At 37.0% G+C, this 19,125-nt stretch overlaps 3 protein-coding genes and 2 non-coding genes across 8 annotated transcripts; 2 read left to right on the forward strand and 3 right to left on the reverse strand.

Moving 5' to 3' along the window:
* Positions 1-1,585: 1,585 nt before the first annotated feature.
* On the reverse strand, positions 1,586-5,831 carry LOC125055648 (UDP-glucose 4-epimerase-like). 2 transcript variants are annotated; one of them, XM_047658125.1, is made up of 8 exons: positions 5,704-5,831; positions 3,737-3,993; positions 3,451-3,564; positions 3,098-3,274; positions 2,562-2,742; positions 2,375-2,463; positions 2,076-2,268; positions 1,586-1,739 (listed from the first exon to the last, which is right to left on the reverse strand). In XM_047658125.1, the coding sequence occupies exons 2-8, from the start codon at positions 3,974-3,976 to the stop codon at positions 1,648-1,650; spliced, it is 1,086 nt and encodes a 361-aa protein (XP_047514081.1). In that variant the 5' UTR covers positions 3,977-3,993; positions 5,704-5,831; the 3' UTR covers positions 1,586-1,647. The 2 variants fall into 2 exon arrangements, with proteins under 2 accessions (XP_047514081.1, XP_047514080.1); XM_047658124.1 differs by having other exon boundaries at positions 5,617-5,829.
* Positions 5,832-6,645: 814 nt separating this feature from the next.
* On the reverse strand, positions 6,646-10,399 carry LOC125055681 (trimeric intracellular cation channel type 1B.1). Of its 2 annotated transcripts, none has more exons than XM_047658159.1 (7): positions 10,147-10,399; positions 9,082-9,238; positions 8,620-8,792; positions 8,425-8,524; positions 7,776-7,896; positions 7,516-7,675; positions 6,646-7,413 (listed from the first exon to the last, which is right to left on the reverse strand). In XM_047658159.1, exons 1-6 carry the CDS (start codon positions 10,265-10,267, stop codon positions 7,520-7,522), a joined length of 828 nt encoding a protein of 275 aa, XP_047514115.1. In that variant the 5' UTR covers positions 10,268-10,399; the 3' UTR covers positions 6,646-7,413; positions 7,516-7,519. The 2 variants fall into 2 exon arrangements, with proteins under 2 accessions (XP_047514115.1, XP_047514109.1); XM_047658153.1 differs by having other exon boundaries at positions 6,646-7,432.
* On the forward strand, positions 9,466-9,537 carry Trnap-cgg. Its single transcript has one exon. It is a non-coding gene; the product is annotated as a tRNA-Pro (tRNA).
* A 186-nt stretch (positions 10,400-10,585) lies between the features above and the next one.
* Trnav-cac lies at positions 10,586-10,658 on the forward strand. Its single transcript has one exon. It is a non-coding gene; the product is annotated as a tRNA-Val (tRNA).
* A 103-nt stretch (positions 10,659-10,761) lies between these two features.
* Positions 10,762-18,379, reverse strand: LOC125055673. Of its 2 annotated transcripts, none has more exons than XM_047658140.1 (8): positions 18,217-18,379; positions 13,990-14,143; positions 13,773-13,921; positions 13,297-13,485; positions 13,138-13,224; positions 12,218-12,455; positions 11,837-11,876; positions 10,762-11,767 (listed from the first exon to the last, which is right to left on the reverse strand). In XM_047658140.1, the coding sequence occupies exons 2-8, from the start codon at positions 14,135-14,137 to the stop codon at positions 11,740-11,742; spliced, it is 879 nt and encodes a 292-aa protein (XP_047514096.1). In that variant the 5' UTR covers positions 14,138-14,143; positions 18,217-18,379; the 3' UTR covers positions 10,762-11,739. The 2 variants fall into 2 exon arrangements, with proteins under 2 accessions (XP_047514096.1, XP_047514088.1); XM_047658132.1 differs by lacking the exon at positions 18,217-18,379 and adding an exon at positions 16,182-16,338.
* Positions 18,380-19,125: the final 746 nt, after the last annotated feature.

The raw sequence follows: 19,125 nt of genomic DNA on the forward strand, positions 1-19,125 counted from the left end.
GGCCTTGTCACTTTAACCGATTCCTTCCAAACAAATAAAAATATTTGTTGTACAGATGGATGTGGTAAGATTCTAAGCCACTTATTCTATCCTTAAACTCTTCACTAATATTGCAAGAGTTAACTACTTACGTGAATAAAATGTGTAGGTATCGCACGTGGTTGTAAAAACGTTTTATTTTTTTTCTTTTGAAAACAATTAATTTCAAAGGGTCTTGAGCATAACCAGGCGTTTTGAGTTGGATGCCAGTTTAATCAACGAGTTATAATCCAACTATTTACAAAGGACACGAAATGTGGCAACTACCTGACGTAGGTAACATGATTCGCAATTTAGTCGGTTAGCACTGAAAAATATGTTTGGAATTGTCGTATTTACAGTTTTAATTCATTGAAGATTGCTTATTATTGACCAAAATACACATTCGAATTAATAATCCTTGAACAAAGTTACTGAGTCGTAACAAAATAAGCTACTTACCGATGAAAGGTTATGTTTGGTTCTTTACGTTCACTATAGCTTTTACAGCCAATTATGCAACAATTCACCATGACTGACACTTTAAATACACCTCTTATAAGGATAAAGTGTTAAAATATGGGTTTGACTTGGGTTTCACAGATTTATCAGTAAACGGTGAAAACTTGTTTACCACCAAGGGCTTGATGGTATACAAATAAAACCCGATACGCAAATAGAGACAGAAAAACTCTGTTTCGCTCGCACTTAAGTATTTCACGTTACTGCTTTCTATCTTTAGCTATTATTGTTATTTTAGAAGCTCATCTAGTTCTATACTCTATCTACGGTTGTAGGTCACTGCCGGTTTAATATCTGACAAACTGGAGTCACTGTTCCAATTATCCTTTAGTATCTGTTACCCTATCGCTTTCTGTAATAATCACAAATCTATTTCTAGTTTTTTTTTTTAAAGATCAAGGTGCAAATGGGCAGGAGGCTTATCTGATGTTAAGTGATATAAGTCCAAGCGGAAGGCGCTGGCGGTTTATGAGTTCGGACAACTGGATTTCCCGATTTGTCACGTCGTCACAGCAACGCAAGACGGTACTTCACTCTGGGTCATCGCTTGCAACTGCAGAAAGTGTAAATTCGAAGTACTGTTAGAACCTCTGGGCTGGAGCTCCCTAGTACCGACTCATTCCACTTGACCGTATTCAAAGCGCAGTTCGAATCGCGTTCTCGTTGCGTAGAGATTTGGGGTCTTTCTGCATCATCTACCACTTTTACCACAGAGCGTATTCAAAGGAGTTGTTCGGATAAGGTAAGGTAAGTTTCACCATCGTCGAGGCAGAATACGAAATTCCAGCCGTATCACCTCCTTCCACAACTGACCGTTTTGTAAGCATTTTTTTGCCGAGCACCACCACTATGGTCTATGAGGAACCAGCTGTCCACTGAAGTATATCCGAACCAATTCGAATCAGGGTAAAGCAGCAGGGTAAATAGCAGAAAGTTCAAAGTTAATGTAGAAATAGACAATATTTATCCCTGATTGACGAGCTTGGGAAAAGCCCTCTACTTGTATTAGAGGACGTTTTGTGGGAAGAAATTAAAAGAGCTAAAGTATTAATAAGTAGGTACGCATTGTTTATGAAAATAGTAAAATAATCAAAGTGCCAAATCCCGTTAACTCTTTCCGTTCATGACAATGACACTAGTCTTATTCTTCTTCGGATAACCGTCGGGGTTCATCGTCTGCCATCGCCAGAAGTCTGTACCTGGGGTTTCGAAAGAGCTTTTAAATAAAATAAAACCAACAACAGCAAATCTACAAAAAATGTTATGTGAATAGTCTTAAAATGACTAAAAACCTTTAATTACATTCAATTAGTATTGAACCGCTTCCGTACTTTTTTCTTGTTGATGTTACTAACTTTAACAATCTCTCTCTCTCTCTCTTCTCACACACAATAAATTACTTCAAAAAAAAGAAGTGAATTGATGTAATAGGTAACTATCAGATCGATTCAATAGTTAAATTGGGGAAGCATAATCTGACAAATCAACAAAGATCATCTGAATAGAATAATATTTGACTATGCTTAAAGACTCACACATCTGTTCAATACTGCGAGTGGTGGTCCAGCCCAGCTCAGTGTTAGCGAGAGTGGCGTCAGCCCACATGGCAGTGATGTCGCCCAGTCTCCGCGCCACATACTTCGTTGGTACCTTGGTGCCCGTTACCCGCTCAAACACATCGACCAACTCTTTAACTGAAACACCACGCCCTGTGCCTAGATTGTAGATCTGAAAAAAAAACTATTACTAATAATTGGCATCAGAATAGTATTTGGAATTTGTATATGGTTTAATAACAATGATGAAATTAACCTTTTTATAGTCTCTTACTAACCTTTAGACCAAGATGAGACGTGCACAAGAGATTTAGTGCTGCCACGTGGCCATTGGCTAAATCCATCACATGAATGTAGTCTCGGATACCTGGATTTTAAACGAAATGTTGGACAACTTTCCACAACTATGAAGAGTCAAATTTAATATAGTATTTACCGAGTTTAGTAGTAGTTGTCACAACTCACCAGTTCCATCAGGGGTGTTATAATCATTTCCAAAAATGGTGAGCACTGGCTTCTTGCCCAACGCGACTTGAGCCATGAAGGGCATGAGGTTTGTAAACTCTTTTGTCGGGTCCTCCCCGATCAGCCCAGAAGGATGTGCGCCCACCGGATTAAAGTATCTCAGAGATATTATGTTCCATTTCTGAAAAATACATTTTTGATAGCATTCATTTAATAAATTGTATATAAGATTCATTTGTGAAGAACATTTCGAAAATCTCGAATTTACACGTTTGCAATGAAGAAAATATTGTTTAATTCATACAAGTTTTTGCCTCGATGTTTATTGTTCTAATTAAGATACGACAGCTTAACGGCCTTGAACTTATCGTCGACTCCCCGAGAACTGGTTGTGGACACATCTGTGACCTATGTATCATAGACACGTTGTCAATAATTATTTTGTGGGAACGTGGCACGTGGCGTGGCTTTTGTTTTACACACGATACGCTTTAGAAAAACATGCACATCACAAATTACAAACTGTCGAGACTTACCGCATCGGCAGCGCTTAAATCTTTAAGCATCTCTTCGATGAAGTACTTGGTTCGGCCGTACACGTTGGTGATATTGCCCGTTGCGTGTGTTTCCGTAATGGGCAGATGTTTTGGCTCCCCGTAGACCGTGCACGATGATGAGAAAACCATTTGATAACAGTTATGGGATCGCATAACCTAAAGATTGAAAAAAAAATCTTAACAAGCTTTACCTTGCATATTTTACGATATCAGATTAAAAGTTAAGATTCAAGTGACTCTAGACACTTCTATGTTAGTGCTCAAATCTGCAAAGGAATAGTTCCGAAAGAGAAGAAGTAGTTTTGCGCAAGCCAGTAGAAACATCACCATACCTCCAATAAGTTGAGCATTCCGAGTAAATTATTCTGGTAATAGAGTAACGGTTGTTGCATTGACTCTCCGACCGCTTTTAGCGCTGCAAAGTGGATCACGCAATCTATGTTGTGCTGAAAACATATTATTGTGTCTTTAACGAGCTATCTACCATGTATACGAGAGATTCGTATTTTGCGAAATATTATCTGTGATAAAAATCTTCATACATCATATGAGTCGTAAGTGCGAAAACATGTAATACTAGAAAATGCTATTAGCTACGCTTATCTGGATGTTTCATACCTTATCAAAAATGCCATTTATCTGCGCTTTATCCAAAAGATCGGCTTCGTAAAAGGTAATTTTCTTTCCTGTGATTTGTTCCGCACGATTAAGTGCCGGCGACCCTTCTTCGTCACCGACAGCATTGGCGAAGTTGTCTATGGCCACTACGTCGTATCCAGCGTCCAGAAGATCAACCACGCAGTGGCTGCCGATGTACCCGGCGCCTCCCGTTACCAGCACGGTTTTAAATTGAGGCATTTTGAAGCCGGCTTACCCTAAAACAAAGAATAATAATAAAACCTTTCCTCATCTTCGTAATAACGATCACGAAAAACCTTCGCTTTCCAGTCACGTCTTTTCGCAATACGGATGAGGAAACATCATTTTGCTGCTGAGCGTAATTATCACATCTCGCTAAAAAGTAACTGTTGAGTTCCACTAATACATAATTTCTTAGTAATATATTGTTTACACATAAGGTAAATGTTATATCAATTGTAAAGCTAATGCAATATACTCTTTACTAATGCAATATATCAAATAAATAATAAAAATAATCGTGATCCAATGGACCGCTGATGTTTCCTTCGCTAAAGTTAAAAATTCAAGGGAAGGTCAATTCACTATTATTTCCATTGAGTTAATCGGAATTATTTCCGTTAGGTACTGACACGAGTCATGTCTTACTTATTAATTGTTCACGTGTGTGCTTTTTAAGGAGAATTAAATTAAATAGCTTTGACTAATCCCTATAGTAAGGATTTGGTAATTATTTCAACCCTAGTAAAATATAAAGTCAACTATGAACAAATAAATACAAAGTAAGTACATACAAATTCATACAATCTTATTGAAAATATCATGTTTCTTAATCATACACGGTTTTTCAATTAAAAGTCCAATGATATCATCTTTTATGTACCCTTTGGGAAATTAGTAGGTCCCTGTAGCTTATTGCCAGTTCTTCTCTTCCGTTCTACGCCCTTAATTTGAGAACTGGCAGTAAATGTAAAATTAGAAGCATTTAATGTATATTTCTGTAATTCTGATAAAAATGCAATAATAGATGAATTTTGTACAATAAATAAGAGTAATACGTTAATTCCTAATAAATAATGTGTTCCCATGTCTCATTACTCGACTCCTGCCCTGCGATTCTGTAACTCACTTCACGAACTCACTCAGCGGTTTTCGCATCGGCGGTCGCTCTCAAATCAGTCGTGAAGCAGTCATTTTATGATTTGGCATTCTGAAAAGGTGGGAGCTTGTAGTTTATTGTTTATCAGAATGCCAAATCATAAAATGACTGCTTCACGACTGATTTGAGAGCGACCGCCGATGCGAAAACCGCTGTGTGAGTTCGTGAAGTGAGTTACAGAATCGCAGGGCAGGGCTTAGTTTTTAACTCACGTGCTTAATAACACAGGGGTTTGGGCTCGCAAAACAATAGTTAGGTATATCCCCTTGGAAGGGTCCACTGACCAAGATTAAAAAAAAATCAATTAAACATTCCTAGTCATGAGTCAGGGTTAAGCAGCAGGTTTGAGATTTGTGATAAAATAGATGTTACGTTTGAGAAATTAAACTGTAATCCTCAATATAAATTTATCTCTAATTGATAAAATAAATGAGTCCGTTGAGTGTCCCCAGTAGAGTTTTTTTGTAAATCCTGTTTTGGAGATTCTTGGAATCTAGTCACCGTTAAGGAAGTTTAGAATACACCTCTTGAGCTTTGATAAATGCTCGTATCGTTTCTTCACCCCCGTAAAAACAATTACGCGACAGAAATGTATAAACATATTTATTTAAAAAAGTAATTTGTAGCTTTTATATTAGTTATTGTTCGCTTTAGTTATTAATAGGAAGTAAAAACTATAAAATACTGTCTAGGTATGCACCTGGAGGAAGCGGTTCTATATTACGTTATTGAGATAACTGTGAACCGGTCACTTTCACACAAAGGTACCGTTATTCTATTCACTTACGGTTGATTTCGTATCACATTAACCACTGTAAACGCCGACTACACTAAATATTAATCTACAAGTATTTTGCTTTTGAACGAAGCGCGTCTGAACGGTCTGCGCGCGCGCCACACATTAGTTTGAAGCCGGTGATTACCGAGCGATGTTCGCAGGAATTGCACTCGACGACGTCACCAGATACAGCTCGGAACACCGTTACACCGAAATGAGCGCATTTACTACGATAAATATAAATCTACGATTAATTTATCGATTGTGATAAACACGTCAATTAAAAAATAATGTTCTGCTTTCCAACGCAATACATTAATAAAATAAACCCATTACTTGGTGACACTGCACATAATACTACATATCTACATTTAAAATTTCAGTTTTATATCACATTACCTTTAATTGAAAAGGAGCAAAACAGATCAGAAGGACCACATTTATTTATGCATGGTCTTCCCTTAATTTGCTAAACTAATAAAAACCCCTTTAGTTCGGCCTTGCGGTGTAACAGTCACTCGCACCATGCGGGCGGTTTGCCCGACAGTGACCTCATAATACCTATTACCTGACGGATCACACAACTCTGCAGCTTCATCGGACGTTGTATCGTATTGCTTCAAACGTTAGGACTTGCAAACAATTATGTTTTGTAGTTTACTGCGCCACCTGCGTCCACGCTCAACAGAGTACATAATTGAAAGGTCACCCCGTTACATCTGCATGGCCTCGGGATTGACACTGCAATTCGAGGCATTAGAAAAGCACTATACCGAAGCAATAGTGATTTCTATTTATTTATGTCCTTGCCCTTTATTTGGTATTTTTATTAACTGAATCACACCACGGTACCAGGTGAAGTAATTAATAATTTACAAGAGAACTTCTCCTAAGCAATGGTTTTGCTCTCGGGAATTGTTTATCCTCTATAAGTTAAAATAAAACACGTGGTCATTATCAAAATTTATTCCTTCCTCGGGTTATATGAAACGAATTAGATTCCACTAAATCAGATGAAACACGTGATCCTCACTGCAAGCACCCGCGCAGTTCGGTCAGATATTTCATATTCTAACAATTCTACAATTATTACTGCTCGAATCAGGAATGAATATTTAATTAGAAATGGTTTCCAAATATTTAAGTTTCGGAAGGATCGTTATTTGTCGTTAATCGTTTCGTAATAAATATAATACTTAATCTCTACAATATAGAATATATTCACAATGCTCCTACACACATACTATGTATCGATAGTACGTTTTGAAAAACAGGAACTAAATTAATTAAAAATACTTGTGCGTTTAATGCTGAGCTCCGATCAAAACCTTACGGGACGAATTGTGCGGCTTTAGCCTTACTGTTGACTAATCTGTGGAAGCCCGATCAATTCATTACTACATAATATTATCTCTGTTTAGGTATTATTTACCTCTTTTTTACAAAATACCATTTGAGAAGCTTACTCTGTTAAGGGCAAATAATGTGTACGCACCTAACTAACTAAGATAAAGCCTCTTAAGCTAAAACATAAATTGCAAACCTAACTTGTGCCGGTAAATGGTTTATGACTAGTCAATTATTTAAATAAAAATACTTAAAGTATAATAACTTTGGTCGCTGCACCATTTTTTTCTCGTTATAGGATTTTACTATTTTTTTATATTTTTTTTATTATAAGCCTTCACGTCGCCAACCGAGGTCGTCCACTCCCGCGCTCTGATGGTCACGTTGCGATCTGAAAAACGTCCAAGAAATGTATAATTTGTAAATAATGACCAAAAAGCTGGTTGCGAAGGCATCGGCCAGTCTAAAACGTACCCGCTCAATTAGCCTTTTTGGCGTCCTTGGCGTCCTCCTTGGGCTGCCCCTTTCCGAGGATCTTGGCGAGAGAGTCCCAAATGCCCCCCAGGAACAAGGCGCTGAACAGATTCTCAAAAGGCACGAAGGGGTCGTGAATGCCCAGCAATATCGAAGATAGCTGTAATTAACAATGAGAGAGTCATGAAGACGTTCTTCCAAAAGCCACGGAGCATTATTCATCCTGCACATGAAGAAAGAATGTTAAGAATGTGGAATACCTTGAAGTAAACAAAGAAGATGACAATGCCGAAGTAGACGAGCGCGTGAGGCGCGGAGATGAGATCCGTCTTCTTGTCCAGCACGAAGATTATTGAGGCCACCAGAGAAGCTTTTGTGTAGCTGGAATTAATATATATATATATAATAATAATTGATGCTTTTACGCACCATTTTTTGCAATACTTAAATGCTCTAACATGTGATGAGGAGCATGATGTTATGGTTGCAAGCGCTTACAAATATTTTGTAAATAAATAGTGATTTAAAAGAGTGACGAAGAGTTAATCGCTAGTTTTTCTCGTCCGGCCTACGCCCTCGGTTTGAGAACTGGCAGTAAATGTAAATTTAAAACCAATTATGCTTAACTAACGTTCATAATATGAATAAATTATATTTTCATTTGGGATGGGTTTTAATCTTGTGGCGTGTGGACGCCAAGGTCATGGCGGTAATTTACATTTTGCACGTATGCGGACTCCGGATTTTCGTCGCGGCTAGATCTGCAGCTGGTATGGGAGATTACGCAAGCGTAGGGTTGGCACGGTCGGATACAGGCTCACTCTGTGTCTAAGGGACATCTGACTCCTTTTCCTCCTTGCACCATTCAAATGTGAGTATTATGTTTAAAATACTTGGTATGAGACTCACAAAGTGGGCTGCATAGTCTCCATGGCGGTGGGAGTCCAAGCGCCGCGAACCAGCCTCTCCACTAACTTGGTGAAGCCGGCGCCGTTGCCCTTTATTGTTCCTGGAATGTTTTAATAATTTTAAGAATGAGTATATCTGGATCACTCAGTAAATCCAGCTATCCATAGAAACACGATAGGAAGAGTGAAAACTGACCGATGACGACCATGATGATGTAAGCGTTAGGGTACAGTTTAGCTGCGTGAGATACCCCATCGTACACTTTCTTCGCCCGGTATATCTCCTTCATGGCCGCAGCCGTCACCTTCACGGGAAGGAATTTGGCCACTTTGTACCCGACGTCGAATGGCGTGTAGAACACCAAGTACCTGAAATATTTATAATTGGCAAACGTCAGGCAAATTTCAGCCATCTTTACTTGAACGATTATAATAAATCATTTCTTAGTACAATTAGTTATTATTAGTGACGAATTATGTACAGAGAAATAATATCGTAATAGGTATAAAACAAATATTCTTACATACATCCTTGGGTTCAGGTACGGCAGAACACAAATACAAATACAATCTCCGAACTCAATGGTTAGTTAACATATACACTCAATCCTTATGAAAAGCCAAATCCATTGAATAAATAGAGAAAAAGTGACGTTACCATGTAATCGTTCCTATTAGTAGCTGTGGTGTGTTTTTAAGAGGTGCCAGAATGGGCTCCCCGAGCAGCCCGTTGGCCACCATGCCGCCCGCGAAGATGACTAGCATGGTGGACAGCCAACATGCTAGAGGGTGTTTGCGGGAGAACGCTTGCGCTCCTGTTGAATTAATTGGCGAAGTAAGAATAGCTTCAGTTTCTGAAATGTCTAATATACTACAACTAGTGAGACATTTGCCTATATAAGCAAGATGAGGATGGCATTACGCTTCGTGTACCCAGTTATCCGAGACGTCACACAAGCCAAAGCGGTTCAATAGGGGAAGGGTAAAACGGGATGACGCGACTTACGGATAACTTCATCAATAATTTAACACGTGCCAACGTGGCTCGTTGGTCTAGGGGTATGATTCTCGCTTCGGGTGCGAGAGGTCCCGGGTTCAAATCCCGGACGAGCCCGACGGTCTCTTTTACTCCAGTAGCATATTCTTGTCTTTTTTATACTTTTTTACTACCAAGGTTAGACGTTTTAAGAATATGAAATTTATGTATGGTTGTTACTTTAACAATAGTAGCTATAATAATTACAGTAATTTACGTCATCTTTTACTTATTTTACGTCGTTCTTAGAATTTATTCGCTGTAATTGAAACCTTCGATCAACGCTTATCGGTTATTCAACACAACAATGAAAAATGTATTTAATTTTTATGCCCAAAAGGAGTTTCAGATGAGCAAATTTCCCAAATACGAATGGGATTGAAGCAGATAAATTAGTTAAGCCCTGATAAATTTGTTATCGGTTTGATAACAATGAGGTAATTAATTAACATCACAAATTTCGTAGGTTTCATTTATTAAATATTATTACATTCCGTTAACGCACGCTGTGACCATTTTATTACACAGGGAACAGGGAACTGATCTATTTTTAACTTGTATCGGTTTATTTTAGTACTTTGTCGTGGGCACCCAGACACATTAAATAGTCTGTTCAATCACGACTTAGGGAGGTTTTAACGTGCGAAAGTCATAATAGGCGGGAAAAGGTTTATGAAAATACATTACCAGCCCCTAAATCTTCCCTCACGGCAAGAGCGCATAATAATGAATGCGCGATATCGAAATACGGATACATTTTCAGTTTAATGACCTGATTGGCCAGGTCCAAAAACGCCTCGGGATCCATGGTGAATATTTTTAAGAAGCACTAAAATTAATAAAGCAATTTTTGTACACTAAACACTGACGACTGTGCGACACAAAGTGTCCGCGACTATCCGCGGGCGACGATGCCGCGAGACTGACTTCGGCTTGCTCACACCGGAATTTAAGTCACTAGAGGAAAGGGCTTTAGATTATTTTGGTGCCTCAGCGAAGACCGCTAGGATTCACCTGATGTTTGCTAAGTGGCCGATTGCTTGAATCAAAGTATTTAACTTTTTCATGGATTAATAGCTATATTATCGTGAATAACGTATTCAATATTTTCAAAGATAATGAATAAGTTTCCGTAGTGTAGCGGTTATCACGTGTGCTTCACACGCACAAGGCCCCCGGTTCGATCCCGGGCGGAAACAGAGATAAGATCTTTTTAGCTATTTTTTTATTTGAAATTTATATTAAAATCAAATACATTTTATCTTAAATAATGAGGGTTGACGTGGAACAAAAATATAGACAGAAACAATAAAACTCTTTAATTTTTTCCAATTTTTATTATTAAAAGTATACAAATATTAGAAAATAAAAATAATAAATTAGCGTTAAATATTACAATCGTAATTAAATATCGAGAAGTAAAGGCTCAATTTAATTTCTCTTCAGTCTTATTTAGTGGACACAGCCAAAGCTTTGGGATTTGCGAGAGAAAGCCGTTCCTTGATAATAAATAATGGAGGGAAGATGGAGAAATAAATATCAATCGAGGAGCGCATTGCTTGTTACAGACTTTACACTAGAAAAGCTGCTTCGGAGCGACGACTCTTTGAAAGGGAATATGCATTGTAAGAAAAAGGCATTATACAATTTAATTACATATTTGTTAAATCCGTAAGATAACATAAAATGCAGAATAAGGGAAGGAACGTTAAACGAGTCGTTTAGGTAATTTGGGCAGAACGTTAACTGAACTTTTGCTAACTCGGTTAGGCGAGTAAAAGATATAAATACTTCAATTAATACTACGCTAAATTTATAAATAACATTTAGAAAAGTGACGTCGGGGACACTCTTTCCCTCCTCGTGCTCACACCCTCGTTTTCATTCTCGTCGGGTGAACTTCTAATGGGACAACAACAATTGTGCACATTCCCTGTCGACGAACTATAGGCATCGGCCGATCGAAGACAATCGCGTGACAAAAGCGAACCCGTCCGACGGGACCTTTTATAAACTTCTATAATATACATTCCATAACGAGACACCGAAACATTGAAATCGGACGTTCCGATCCGAACAAATAATATAATTTCACCTTAACTAACCGTAAATATTTTGATTCATAGAAGGCGATGCGTGTAAATAAATAATTTAAAGATAAAACAACAGGGAGATTCGGGAACGAGGCGAAGTCTTCGCTGCACCGATGGGAGTCGAACCGTTTCCTCTAAATATTGAGCGCAGCTTACGACTAACGGTAAGGCTCGTTCGGTGGAACCTTCAATATATTAGGTCGCCTCCTGCGATCCTGTGGAAAATCCGAGCTATTAGGAAGCCGTCCGAGGCACGGGGCGAAGTCCGGGTCGGGGGAACTCACCTCTCTCGGGAGGGCGACGCGTGCGCGGGTCTGCCGTTGGCTGAAATTTGTAATATTTACTTTTTTTTTTAAATTTAATTATACGCTTTAGGTACAGAGACAGAAAAACAGATTAACTAAATGAGTACATACAGTTATTACACACTAAACGACATTTGTAAACCTGAAGTCCGATCACTTCTAACTAGTGGAATCTTCAGTGCCGATTAACTTAATATTAACAATTACATACAGTATATAATATGTACATAATATATTAAATTAAATGACATAAAAATTAAGTTATTCAGATTGAAAGTCATCACCGCAAATAATCTTTTTAAATTCATAAATACTATAGTGAAAAATACCAACGTGAGAACACACAGAATTACACCTCACCTATCTTGTGGGCGGGGTTCGGTCCGTTCCGCTCGTGTCGACCGAAGTCGCGGACGGACTCGAGCCGGGCGTTCTCGATTCCGGACACGTCTCCGTGCACCGGAGAGGAGTCTCGCTTCTCCGGAGTGGAGGTGACGATCTCTTCCCGGGAGTCCTCGAACGACTTGTCGAGGGTGGCTTCCGTCATTTCCGCGTCGCTCCTCGTGTTCGCGGCCGAAACGATTGAACAATAATCCTCCTTTTGAATAAATTATATTTTAATAGCTAAACACAAGTATGTATTACGTAAGCACTATAGAGGGGCCTGGGCCGGGGGGGTGTCATTGATTTTCTTATTTAGTGAATACGTCAACAGTAATTATTTACTTTTTTACACATACTACCCACTGCATTTTCGAGGATTCCTACAAAATATAAATACGTTTATGTACTATAATTTTTGAGAGCTTTACTTTTGCTGACAAGAGGGGGGGGGGGGGGGGGGGAATTGCAGTCAATCTGCTTACGTAAGACGCGGCCAAACAATAAGAAGTGGTCGACCATTAAACAACAAGATTTTTTACTTGTTTTCATTAAATAATTTAAACTGAGTGTGTCTGGGATGTTCTGTATTAAGTTCTAAATAGAGTTATTGCAGAAGAGTGGAAACATATTCCTCAAAACCCAAAAGGCTTCAAGCTGTGATTTTGGCAAAAGTAAAAAACCTTCTTGGCTCTTAAAGAATTCACTTCTCGCGTATCTCGTGTATCATATACACGATGATGAGTTTGCAGACCACGTCACCTTCGGACGTCAATTTCCTTAGATGACCGTTTTAATATAAAAGAGTTTAAAGCGACACATTGTGCAAAAATACTTCTTGAATGGGGCATTTAAAATAACATTGATAAAATTTAATTTTGCTTTTAATCGCGAGATACCGTTTCGCTGGCGTCGTCGGTGTCGGCTTCGACCTGCACCATCTTCTCCAGGAGTCTCTCCATGCTAGGCTCGTTCCTGGACACCATCTGGAATAGCGAAACGTCGAATGGTTAAGGGCAGAGTGCGCATCGGCAAATCGACAGACGTCGGCTCCTCACCACCAGCTCGTCTCCACTGCTTTGCGAGTTGTTATTGGGGCAGTGAGAGTTCCTGAAGCACATCGTAAACTCGAACAGAGAGTAAATCCCACTTCGCCAAGACTTGGGCTCGCTGCGCGCGCGCATCATTCGACTGCCTTGGTATTTCAACGTGCGCAAGTAGCGACGCTTTCCTTGAATGTATATCACCTGGAATCGTTACATTGCCACATGAGATACCAAAAAACTAACCTCCTGTACTGCTATCGGCACCTGACTTTGCCGCTGTTTGACCTGGTGGAATTATTTATTTAAGGTAAAGTTTCAGTCTAGGCATCCTATATATTACGACTATCGTGTTAGCATATAAGGATTCAGAAGCAGAAACCTATTAACTACATGAGACCTTATCGCAAAAAAAGGCAGGTCTATTAGCAATAGTAATCCTTATGCTAGGCAATCTGAATCTAACGCATTATGTAAATCGATATAAATACCACATCGGCGGATCGTAGCGGCGGCTTCCCAAGGACCAAATTAATGAGAGAAATGGACTCTCTGATGACTCGAAGGGCTACCAGCAACATCAGGAAGAACACCCAGGGTAGAGGACGTATTAACTCTGGCTGTCTCTCGTCCTGTTCCACTGCAAAATTATGTAATGGTATAATGCAGGAAAGCAAGTTAATTTCATCGTCATTGCAAGAGACATACGGGGTGGTGGCACGGCCCATCTCGCCGACTTCTCGACGGTCCAAAGGGCTTTGTCGACGAATCTGAGGGCCGATTGACCCACTCGATAACTAGCAGCGACCTCTGCGGCTTCGTGAAGCAATTCCTTGCCAAATGACACCAGTTCCATCACCGTCTGTAATATGAAGATGATCTTTCATGTCATGACTACATTAAGTCCTGAGGTACCAATGGGTTTTCCTATCCAAATAAATGGCCAATACGGATACCGACAAAGGACGGGCTTAAGCGGGCGATCTGCAGTTTCCATACTAAATTCATATTCGCAATACACGGACCGCTCGAGCAGTTCCTGAGCAAACCGCATGTTGCAGTCGGTCTTGACTGCAACGTGCGGTCCGTCTATGGCCCGCTTAAGACTGGCCCACTGGCTGCCATTCCTGAACTACGTTAGAGATCGAAGTTTATTTTTTATCTAAACCGAGCTCTCAAAGTATAAAGTTTGAAACTATTCCAAGCTTGTAATATGTCATGCAAAATATGAAGTAAACCTAAACTCGACAAATGACAAATACAACAACGATTAATGTTTATCGCTTTTCTAAAGCCAAAATTATTTATTTATTGCGACATAAAAAGATTATCAATGACAAAGATACCTCATAGTTATGATGATATGCAATTAAGCCGACTTAAACTACCTTACGTAATTTTGTCCGTAAAATGAAGAAACATATATTTAATCAAAACTTTTTGAATAATCAACGCAAGGTCGCTAAGCACAAAAAAGTATCGAGTTTTATTTAACTAATGTGTCTATTGTAGTATGTTTTATATTACCGAAATAATTTGTAGTCAATGTGATTATAAAACTTTCTAGCAATTCTCGACCATCATTATGATGTAAATAGTAAACACAGTTATCAGGAGACGATAAAAATTTAGACTGTTGTAACAAAGTTCAAAAGTTACGGTTGTGAAGATAAACTAAGCATGTTTATCGCCAGAATCATATTATTACCACTAATTGATGGTAATTATCAAGATGCAACTTCTATTAGTACTTATAACTATTCTGTTTCACATCTCACTAATCTAGAACTGAAAAGGAACAGGCGATGACATCTGCGACATGGAAAAGAATAAAAACGTGTTCTTTTCCGTGGTAACAAATGGGTGTGTGCGTGTAAATTAACATAAAAACTTAAAGTTAATTAAGTTATATAATCATAAAAAAAAATACCTTACTACTATAATCATCAAACAAGAACAATTTGACTCACGCTGTACTAACGAAGTACCGACACTGTGTTTAAGTGAATCAGCCGAAAACACCTTCCCACAAATCATATCAGCGTTAATTCGTAAAAAAAACTAATTACAACAAATGTTTTGTTTCTAAGAAATATTTAAACGTAACAAAAATAAACGCGACCTTAAATTTTTCCGCCTTTATAATTATTTCCTTCCGATCGATATAATAAAATTTAAGATTTTTATTTTTTTTATTTTTATAGAACCTTTTCTATACTAACATACAACAAAATAGATTTATATGATGTACATAAAGTAATAAAATAAATAAATTTATATAATTAAAGCAATAATTTTATTAAGAAACGTTTAGCACAAACATGAAACCGGTTTATCTCCAATGCTTGTTTTATTGATACATAATAAAACAATTAAGATATCAAAATTACATTATAAATAATTCCCACCTCTTTTTCCTATCTGAATTTATTATGCTGCTTGCATTATTTTCAATACCAGAGAAAGATAATCAAGGGTAAAATTAGCTTTACTCGTTTCAAGTCTTATAAGTTTTCCAGTGTTTACCGGATAACACTTTTTGTCGCAGTTGCACGGACGTCATCACAACATGAGGCGTGACGTAACTCGATTACTGATTTCTTAAATTATTATAGTCCTTAAATTAGCATCACAACACTAATTCTTTACAAAACCAAACCGAATTGTATTTGTAATGTAAATTGTATAATATTAATTGATTACGCAGACTGCAGACATATAAGTTGACTAAATCAGTGAAGCTGTGTATAATTAATGTGTTTCTAGTAAAAATACTATATACCTACCGCAAGATGATTCGTAGTTGTTACTTTATTTCCTTTAAAATTACTTCACCTTGACAATAATGACGTCTAAAATGAAACCAATATCAAAATTGTTTTTAATAAACGCATACTTACGATAATGCCTCTAGCGATTGTTGTGTTGCCTCGAGTTAAACAATAAACTGACTGTCGCATTTATAAAACCAAACAGCATTTATAGTATTAAATATATATACATACCGTCAAAATCTGTTATAACGACATCGAAGGGACACTCATATTTGGTCGTAAAAACCGATAGTCGTAACAGCCGATGACGTTGACCGTTGTTATTAAGAACCAATACAATAGAATTCAGCCGGGACCTTTGATTTGGGTCAATATAACCGGTATGTTGTTCTATACGATGTCGTCGTAAACGGTTTTGACTGTATTTAAATAATAAGTAGGTAATAAGTAATAACCAGTAAATAAGTTTAGTAACAACAGAATAGGCAACAAAAGACAAAACTCGCATAGGAAATTAGGAATGATAGGAATTAGGATAGGCAATGGGAATGTCGAAATAATCGAATATATATATAATTTATCATTTCTTACGATAATATTAATATGTATTATGTACATATATTAAATTTTAAAGAGTATTCGTATATCTATATACGTGCGCTCTTTCAAAAATATGGTAATCACTTAACATCAGGTGAATTTGCCTCGTTTGCCTGAGAAGAATTACGTTATGTAGACCTTAACCAAATTTCTAATCAAAACGTTAGCGCGTTACAACGGCCAGCCAGCGCCATCTATTGGAACGTAATACATTGAATCATAAGGAGCCCAATGGCTACTAAGAACCACTAAACCAAATAGCAAATGCAAATACATAGTTATATTGATGGATATTTTATTAAAATTTTTAACTAACTTCTCACCTACATTATTTATCACATGTAATGATAAATGTAAAAGGTTATATAAATAACAAATAGCATTTTTTAAATCTTGCATTTGCAGCACTTATTACCTACAAAGTTCTGTTATGACATCAAACGCCGGACATTAAAATTAGTGAGAGAACTAATAATAAACAGTAAGTAAGGTCAGGGGTTAGTGCAATCACGCTGATATGGCGACAGTCACGACAAATATCTTCAAAACTAATTAATATTCATAATTGCATTTCTCTAACAAATTTTGTTTAGTTTATACAAATCAGTTAACTAATTACATTTTTTTAAATTAAATGATTGTAGGGAAAGCTATTAGCAAAAACGAACGTTGGTTTGTTTACCTATCAATATTTCAAACAATTTAAGGACCTGTCAATTAGGATAAACAATAATATTTATACCAATGTTATAAAGCTGAATAGGTTGTTTGTTTATTTCTAAATAATTTTGTTATTCACAAATATTTATTTCTAATAAATATCTCCAACATATTAATAATGGTCAGAATACCACATGCATAGTTATGACATGTAAGGGAGGTCTTAAATTAAAGCAGGTGAAACGGCAGGGCACAGCTCATTCAAATTATAAAACTGTAATTCTCAAATTAATATAAAATATTATAGATTTTTTTTAGTTACTAATAATAATTATATTCTATGAATGTGAAATTATGTTAGTTATCTTACTAATAAGAATAATAAAACACCAATATTTTACTGGTCTTGATGTGAATATTTATTTTATCCATAATTTCTTATTTTTTACAAAAATATATTTCTTAACTATGATAGTTTATTTTCTTATGAAGCCTAAAGTAATAGCAAATCTTTTAATACATAAAAGGTAAATAAAATTGTAACATTATTGCAGATTTGCATTTGGAATTAAATTAAATTAAATGAAAACACAGCACCATAGTATTGTTTTAAATTGTTAGAAATACATTTTTTTTATTTATCAACAATGCCGACCTTAATTTTACATGCCTTCAATAAATTTACTAATGGAAAAGTATTACTTCCAATAACTAATCAAGCAAAAACTAGGCGTTGTCCTGAAACTGTATACTACACAGTATGATTTCGTATTTTTAATAATCTTATTAATTTAGTAGTAGAAAAATCGTGTAATATACATGTATTATGCGATTTATGAGCATTAACCGTGGAAGGTGGTCATTAAGTAACTATAATAATTTTAAAGAATAAAACACTTACTTCAGGCAGGACACAGCGTAAAATAAAAGTTAAAACAATAGGTTAACAGAACTATTATCAATTATTATTTACATAAATGACTGTTTTAATATTGTTTTATTTTTTTAACAGCACTGTACACTAGGAGCTGCTGCTCGATTTTGAACAATTTTGAAAAGGTATAAATGTCGAGTGTCAAGTATCGGTTCGTGTCAATTGTTAATTGTCGAGGACCTTTACTTTAATAATTTTGAATGACATTTGAATATTGTAAGCTTCTACGAAAAATAAGGCTCGATACACACTATGATGCCATTCACGGTTCGATCTCGCGGCGGTCTTGGTCCGGTAAAATATTCTTAGATAAGAATGATTTAGAGTATTCTCACTATCGTATCGCTCCAGTTCGTATTCGATATCGTGCCGGTACCGGTTGGCCGAAAAGAATATTTGACTGGAGCGAGATCGGACCTGTCATGACTTGTACCTACAGTGTGAATACGATTTTGTTTCAACTCCAGTATCTCTTTGGTTGTGATGGTAGATGTTACATTAGCACACACACACAATACACATAAAATGTACCTTATTCCTTTTTTTCTTGCGTATTTTTTTTGTAATTTTTGATTATTATTTTGTGTGTGTCTGTGTTTTATTAGTAATAAATGTTATGTTAAGTAATGATTATTTATATCACTATAATTATTTTCGGCATTTTTCTATACACGTTTTTTTCCGAGAAAATTATTACGAGAAACGTGCTATGTCGACCATCGATCGAGACAGACTGATTGTGGAACTAGTAGTGTAGACACAGCGAGATTTGGTCGAACCGAGACCGGAGCGTGATCGAACCGCGAAGAGCATCATAGTGTGTATCCAGCCTAACTAGGATAGAAACGGCGCTAAAAAAAGGAAACGAATAACCAG

This window comes from Pieris napi, chromosome 2 (genome assembly GCF_905475465.1).
Source record: "Pieris napi chromosome 2, ilPieNapi1.2, whole genome shotgun sequence".
Classification (NCBI taxonomy): domain Eukaryota; kingdom Metazoa; phylum Arthropoda; class Insecta; order Lepidoptera; family Pieridae; genus Pieris; species Pieris napi.

Bases quoted from the DNA above. Each gene is read 5' to 3' on its own strand.
- LOC125055648 (XM_047658125.1), bottom strand. From the start codon at position 3,976: ATGCCTCAATTTAAAACCGTGCTGGTAACGGGAGGCGCCGGGTACATC. The intron at 3,275-3,450 runs GTATGGTGATGT...TTCAATCTTTAG, and splicing joins GAATGCTCAACTTATTGGAG to GTTATGCGATCCCATAACTG. The intron at 2,464-2,561 runs GTGAGTTGTGAC...TTTAAAATCCAG, and splicing joins TAACACCCCTGATGGAACTG to GTATCCGAGACTACATTCAT.
- LOC125055681 (XM_047658159.1), bottom strand. From the start codon at position 10,267: ATGGATCCCGAGGCGTTTTTGGACCTGGCCAATCAGGTCATTAAACTG. The intron at 9,239-10,146 runs GTAATGTATTTT...TTAATTCAACAG, and splicing joins GAGGGAAGATTTAGGGGCTG to GAGCGCAAGCGTTCTCCCGC. The intron at 8,793-9,081 runs GTAACGTCACTT...TAAATATTTCAG, and splicing joins CTAATAGGAACGATTACATG to GTACTTGGTGTTCTACACGC.
- LOC125055673 (XM_047658132.1), bottom strand. From the start codon at position 16,241: ATGCGACAGTCAGTTTATTGTTTAACTCGAGGCAACACAACAATCGCT. The intron at 13,922-13,989 runs GTATGTCTCTTG...ATAATTTTGCAG, and splicing joins ATGGGCCGTGCCACCACCCC to TGGAACAGGACGAGAGACAG. The intron at 12,456-13,137 runs GTATCTCGCGAT...TTTATTCAAAAG, and splicing joins CCGACGACGCCAGCGAAACG to GAGGATTATTGTTCAATCGT.